Source organism: Leopardus geoffroyi, chromosome E3 (genome assembly GCF_018350155.1).
Source record: "Leopardus geoffroyi isolate Oge1 chromosome E3, O.geoffroyi_Oge1_pat1.0, whole genome shotgun sequence".
NCBI classification, from domain to species: domain Eukaryota; kingdom Metazoa; phylum Chordata; class Mammalia; order Carnivora; family Felidae; genus Leopardus; species Leopardus geoffroyi.
Genome location: NC_059340.1, coordinates 18,589,003 through 18,595,957, shown reverse-complemented (window position 1 = coordinate 18,595,957; position 6,955 = coordinate 18,589,003). Strand labels below are relative to the sequence as shown.

Genomic DNA, 6,955 nt, shown 5'->3' with positions numbered 1-6,955 from the left:
GGCTGTTGGCTCTGGCAGCATGCAGCCTGCTTGGGATTCTCTCTCTCTCTCTCTCTCTCTCTCTCTCTCTCTCTCTCCCTTGCTCTCTGCACCTCTCCTGCTCATGCTCATGCACACTCTCTCTCTCCAAATAAAAAAACTTTAAAATTTTAAAGAAAAAAGAAAATATAAGATGAAGTATAGTACATCATGTGTACGTGTGTGTGTGTGTGTGTGTGTGTGTGTGTGTGTGTGAATCCTGTTATTAAGAAACTGGAATGTGCTGGTAATTAACTTGCTACTGTCTGGACAAAATAAATATTTTTAACATTTTGAACTACACCCTCAAGCACACATCAAGAAAAACAGATGGCCTATTCAGGGACCTACAAGGAATGTGATGTGGCTGGAGGGCATAGAGTGTTTGCACCAAGGGCTGACCAGTCAGGGCCAGATGTCGAAGGGGTCTTATCTTCAAGCTAAGGCTCTGTCTTGACCTCATTAGGAGGGAATCTGAACCCTTGTAGAAGAGCCATTGGGAGCATCATGGGCAGAGGGTAGAAGAGGTTATGGTCAGGAAACCCAAAGAGAAGTCTGGGCAGGACCCAGGCAAGGTGTGTTGGGGCCTGGGGGAAGGAAAGGCTCTAAGGGACCATGGACGCAGAGTCAGGGGGACTTGGTACCCAAGAGGCAAAGACAGGAAGAAGTGGGGTTTGATGATGGGTCTGAGAGGCCCTGGAAGAGTCTAGACCAGACTTAGGTTTGGTGACCTCCCCACTGCTTTCAGAACTGAATCCAAACTCCCTAGTCCTTCACAGTGGGGCTCCAACCCGCCCTTCCCACCTCATGTCCTTGAACCAGACACCCCATCCCCCCAGCGAATACCTTCTTGGTACTATTTTTTTCTAATCGTAAAAGTGATAGGTATTTATTACATAAAACTGGGAAAATACAGAAAAGTAGAAACAAAGTAACGATCATTCGTAAACCTCTCACCCGACAGATAACCACAACGAACATTTGGGATATTTCCTTCAAGTTCTTTTTTTTTTTTCCACAAACGTCCATGTTTTTGCATTTTCATTACAAACCTAGATTCATACGTATTTACAGATTAGTAACTAGCTCTTTGTTCCCCGGTGACATTATATTATAGACGTTTTATTGCATAGTTTTGGAGCACATGGTGTAATAAGCCATTTACAAACATTTTCGTACTCGATATGTTTGGTCCTTTCATTACCACACTTGATAATTTTCTCTTTTGTTTCTCTCCCCACCCCACCCCGGCCCCCTTTTGGTCCTATAGTATCTGCTGCACCCGTTCCAACGTGCGCCATGAAACTAGTCACACGGCCCTTATGGCAACTTTGCGTTTACTGCCCCCTCTGCTGAGGGGGCCTTTCCCCCCTTTTCGGCCTGGCAAACACCTTCCACCCAGCCATGGCAGCATGACTGGCGAGGGCTGCATTCGTCCCAGCTCAGCCTGTCCCCAGTCCAAGCACAGGTGGCACAAGCCACGGTGGCCAAGTGGACCCATGGTCACTTTCTACCCCCATCTTCCGTGGCCACTTTCTGTCCCTTCTCTCCCCTCCCCTCCCCGAACCACAGGAACAGATGCACCCCTGAGCTGTTCCCCTCCCCTCAAGGTCAGGCCACGGGCAGTCACACACTCAACTTCCCAAGGGCCTTTCTGTGGGTCAACCTGTCTCCTCTCAGCCACTGCACCCTCTGACTCAACAACTTCCTCTTTGCAAATTTCCTCTTTGTCCTGGGGAAATACCAACTATCTCTGGCGCCCTGTGGCCCCTTGGGCTCTGGCCTGGGGTGGGGTCTTCTCCCCGCTCCCAACCATCCCATCCCAGAACCGCAGGGGAAGCTCCCGTGTCTATGGGCCTGTCAGTCTCAAGGACTTTTCCCGGAGAAGGGAAGGAGCCCGCCCCCAGGGGAAGAGGAGATACAAACACATTAAATGAGGGCCGCCTGGCTGGCTCAGTCAGTTGAGTGCTCTCTGACTCTTGATCACGATCAGGTCACGATCGATCTCAGGATCTCACGCTCCCCGCGTTTGAGGCCTGCACTGGGCTAGTGCAGGGCCTGCTTGGGATTCTCCCTGTCTCCCTCCGTCTCTGCCTACTGCACTCTCTCTCTCTCTCAAATAATTAAAATTTTAAAATCCACATTAAACGGGTAACAGCAACACCCCCCCCCCCACCTCAGCCCTCCTCTCCCCTGCCTTGGGAGCAAGCCAGCTGGAGTAGGGGAGGCTCTGGGCACGGGAAACAGCGGCTGAGCTGAAGAACCACACTCAGGTTACACATGCAGTCTATCAAGCCCCACGCTCTTTATTGGGCTACAGATATGGCTAAATCTTCTGCCGCCTCCAGCCCACCTGAACCAAGATGAGGACACAGATGTTCTCAGGGGCTCCTCGGATTGGCAGCTCCTGTCCCCTCCACACGCCGGCCCTACTCACCGCCACCTGCACAAACGCGGCCAGGCCTGGCCTCTTGCACGCAAGCTGCGCCCGTGACAGGACACACGCGGGTGCCAGGGTTTCTGGAAGACTGCACCCGCCAGGAAACTTTTCTCACCTCTGCCCCCGGTGGGGGAGAAGGAGCTGCCGCCTCAATCCACAGGTAGGGGGTGGGGAGTGTGGGCCAGGCGCCAGCCTAGGATCCGAGAGCACAGCTAGGTGACGCCCCCCAGTCCCTGCTCTGGTGGCCAGTGGCCGGGCACGGAGCACTGCGCAGTGTCAAAGCAGGTTCGTGGGCTGAGCCGGTAGGACTGTCCTAATCTATGGGGCCAAAAGCACTTTCCAGAGCAATCCTCGGCGAGAGTTTGCTGGGTTGTCCCCATCTTCCTTCCTAGACTCCCGTGTCCCTGGGGAGTCCTCTGAGACGGCATTGGCCAAGGAAGTTTGGCATTGTGGAGACTCAGCAGCTGCTTTCAAGGACAAAAACGTGGAGAAGAGGGTGATGAGGACCAGTTGGGATTGATGAGGAAAGTCTGTTGGTTCCAGGGGTGTGGGTGCCGCCTGGGAGACCTGGGGTTGAGAAGCCGGACGAGGGCTCGGGATGAACATACAGGGTGAGGACCCAGACGATGCTGCGTGACAAGGAAGCTGGAGGCGATGATAGGAGGGAAGGTGGTGAAGGCTGGGAGCCATTCTGACCTGCGCTCCTGTTTTTCACAAGCACGGAGGGGCCTCCACATCTCCGGCCTCTGGCCCCTGCGAAGCAGGGGCCTCCACAGCCTCATCCTTGCTGCCCACCAGCGGCTCCTCCTCCCCGTTTAGGACGGGGGGCGGCCTGGCCTTCAGCTCCTCCAGCTCCAAGGAGCCCGGTTGCGACTTGCGTCTATCGAAGAAAGTGGTGAGTGTGGGCCGCTGGCCAGACGCTTCCCCCTCGGAGACCCCGGGGCCCTTCCCGCCCCCAGACCCGCCTGCTGCTGCTGTCAGGGCCTCCTCGTCAGACACCTGGGCCGGCCCAGCCCAGGCATCTACTACCCCGTTGCGCTTTCCTCCCCTGCTTAGTATCAGGGCCCCTGTCCTCCTCTTCTGCCGCCGGCGCCACAGCAGGAGTAGGGTCACAAGGATTGTGAACATCACCAGGGCCACAACCACAGCCACCAGCAGGGTGCCATTTTTCTTGGGAACTAATGAGGGATGCCTACTGCCTGTGCCTGTAGAAATGGGGGGTGTTTTTGCCGAGGAGGTGGGGAAGCCACTGGGCCCCTTAGGACTCGCCAGAAAGCCAGTTGCCATGGTGAGAGGGGTTACACTGGCTACATCAGAGGTCTTCAGAGAGCCAGTTGCCATGGTGGCAGAGGGTCCCCTGGCGACATCAGAGGTCTCCGGAGGGCCAGTGGCCATGGTGGCGGAGGGTCCCCAGGTGACATCAGAGGTCTCCGGAGGGCCAGCGGCCATGGTGGCGGAGGGTCCCCAGGTGACATCAGAGGTCTCCGGAGGGCCAGTCGCCATGGTGACGGAGGGTCCCCAGGTGACATCAGAGGTCTCCGGAGGGCCAGTCCCCATGGTGACGGAGGGTCCCCAGGTGACATCAGAGGTCTCCGGAGGGCCAGTCCCCATGGTGACGGAGGGTCCCCAGGTGACATCAGAGGTCTCTGGAGAGCCAGTCCCCATGGTGGCGGAGGGCCCCCTGGTGACATCAGAGGTCTCCAGAGAGCCGGTTACCGTGGTTCCATCAGTCATAATGTGAAGTTCCAGAAAGTCTTCTAGTGATTGAGCATTAGTTTCCAGGTTTGATGACTTCTTGGTGGCAACTTCCCCAGAGACCGATGGCTCAGGTACATGGAGGTCACCACCGGCAGTAGTGGAAGCCCCGAGAAAGAACGCCTCATTGGCTGTATAGGAAGCTGAAGAAGGTGGGGAGATCTGGGGCCCGGTGCCATTGCTGTCCTCGCGGACTCTGGCTGTTGCAGGACTGGGGGTCACTACGCTGAGGTTTGGGGGCAAAGAAGTTGGGGTCAAAGAAGCAGAGGGTCCTGTGGGTGCAGACATCCCCAAAGTGGTCGCGAGGTCCACAAGCTCTGGGTTCATCTCTTGGGTCCAGACGCCCCCAAAGAGGAGGAGAAGCAGGATCATTCCCATGGCCACAGGCGTGAGCAGGAGCGGAGACCTGAGGGAGGGGAAGCTGGAGAAATACCAACACACAAAGCGCTGAGGGGGAGAACCTGGCCGGGCCCTCCTCCCCGTCTGCCCACTTCCCTGCTAACTGCCAGGCCTAACTTGCGGCTAAACGGCTTTTTCCACCCTTGCTTTTACTATTATCAGAAAGAACAAGGGCACAGATGCTGGCCGCTCTGCCGTCAGCCCTGATCCGCGGGCTCCCTGAGCCCTGGCTGCTCGTGCTCCAGCGATGGCCAGCCCCCTGGCCCTCCCTGACTCCATTCAGCCCCGGTGGCTCCTGATCTTTTCCTGTCATCTACCAGGCCCTTTTCAAGCCACGGCACCTCTCCCGCGGCCGCGAAGTCTCCCGCGGCCGCGAAGTCTCCCGCCCCGCCAGGCCGCGCCCCACACCAGCTCACTTGATGAGGGCACAGGGCTGGGACCAGACCACTCCAACTCCTCCTGAGGCTGGGGCAGGACTGGGCAGATGGGCCCCAGGGGGAAAGGAAGTGGCCCTGGCTCCACCCACCCCACCCCGGCATCCTGCCCCACCCGCCCTGCTCCCACAGCTGCTGTGTGATGACAGCTCCATCACTCGCTCTTGCTGGGGTCTGAGATGATGCCAGGGGCCCTGGGGTCTTGGCTGAGGCAAGTGGGGTCGTGGCGGGTGCCGGGGGGAGGTCTGGAACGGGGACCTCGCTGGGAGCCGGGACGGCGAGGGGTGAGGCTGGCAGAGGGATAAGGGTCAGAGCCTGTGTGATGCAAAGCCGTGCTCTAGAACAGGGGGTGCGGAGGAGGACATGAGAGGGGAGGGTGGCTTCCTTTGCATTTGTGGTTCCCAAGTTGTTAGGCCCAAACCCAGGGTAGCACCCTTTCCTGCCCCCGAGAGCAGGGTAGCACCCTTTCCTGCCCCGAGAGCTCCCCGGAACTACCAGGGTAAGAAGCCTCGGCTCTGGCTGGGGGGGGGCCGCGAAAGCCTTTGCAGGCCGCGTGCAGTCCCGATGGGCTCTGGATGACATCTCAAGACTGGTGGCTTGGGGGGCCACCACGCGGGGTCCCAGTTGTGGGGTGCTTAACTAGACCAAGGTGGTTACGAAGCACTCATTCGTCATGATTTTATTTGGGGGGAAAACTAATAAAGATGTGGGAAGCTATATGGAAAACAGTCTGGAAAAACATCTACCGAGGCATTAACCAAGTTTCTTTGGATAGGTATGAGTAGGGGGTCCTTTATTTTCTTCTTTTGATAGTTGCTGTTTTCTGAATTTCCTCTAATTGTTTTCTTTTTCCTACTCCTCCTTCTTTTTGTGTGTGTATACACATATTTTTTCACTTCTTTTATTTATTTATTTATTTGTTTATTTCTGTTTCTCTCTCTTAACTTGTAAGCTTTGACTTTCTGCATGAGTGTGATTTTGGCTTTTTGCCTTTCTTTAAAAGAAAAAAAAAAAAAATCAAAACCAGAGGTGCCTGGGTGGCTCAGTCGGTTAAACATCCGACCGGCTCAGGTCGTGATCTCCCGGTTCACGAGTTGGAACCCCGCATCGGGCTTTGTACTGACAGCTCAGAACCTGGAGCCTGCTTTAGATTCTGCGTCTCTCTCACCTTCTGCCCCTCTCCCACTCGTGCTCTCTCTCTCTCTCTTTCTCAAAAATAAATATTTTAAAAAATCAAAACCACGTTTATTTTTATTTATTTATTTATTTTTTTATTTTTTTATTTTTTGAGAGAGAGCATGCATGAGCAGGATAGACAGGCAGAGAAAGAGAGAATCCCAAGCCGACTCCACTTTTCAGCACGGAGCCCTACATGGAAATCAATTCGATGACCCTGGGACCTGACCCAAAAACAAGAGTCAGACGCTCAGCTGACTAAGCCACCCAGGTGACCCCAAATGATTTTTGTGTTGTAGAAAAGTATATGTACGTGATAAGTGATTGAACAGGTCCGTGTGAAGGCCTGGGGTTATACGCCACGCACAAGCTAAGGAGTTCATCTGACACAGATACATGAGACACCTGGGTCCCAGACCGGGGAATCCATCACTCACAGCAGAGCAGGCAGGAGCATAATGTTTGCATCAGTTCCCCTCGCCCCCACGTCCCACGAAGGGTGACACACAGGGGCTTGCCCTGCCGCTAAGGAACTCTGAGCTTGGGGCCTTTCCCCCTGTTTGAGCAGGTGGTAAGCAAGCCTGCTCTTCAGGGCAACATTACTGTGTCCCTCAGTCACTCGGCCCAGAGAACAGCCCCAAGAAATGGCCCGGATGTAGAGCAGCTGGGACCTGTGTTCTTGGCATGCGAGCAGGAGTGTGCGGGGATGCTCAGCGCCCTGGCGGATTGCCTC

The 6,955-nt window shown here is 55.4% G+C and overlaps 1 protein-coding gene across 2 annotated transcripts; it reads right to left on the bottom strand.

Annotated features, from left to right (window-relative positions):
- Positions 1-2,303: 2,303 nt before the first annotated feature.
- Positions 2,304-5,216, bottom strand: SPN (sialophorin). 2 transcript variants are annotated; one of them, XM_045460329.1, is made up of 2 exons: positions 5,029-5,216; positions 2,304-4,634 (listed from the first exon to the last, which is right to left on the bottom strand). In XM_045460329.1, the coding sequence occupies exons 1-2, from the start codon at positions 5,199-5,201 to the stop codon at positions 3,170-3,172; spliced, it is 1,638 nt and encodes a 545-aa protein (XP_045316285.1). In that variant the 5' UTR covers positions 5,202-5,216; the 3' UTR covers positions 2,304-3,169. The 2 variants fall into 2 exon arrangements, with proteins under 2 accessions (XP_045316285.1, XP_045316286.1); XM_045460330.1 differs by having other exon boundaries at positions 2,304-4,619.
- Positions 5,217-6,955: the final 1,739 nt, after the last annotated feature.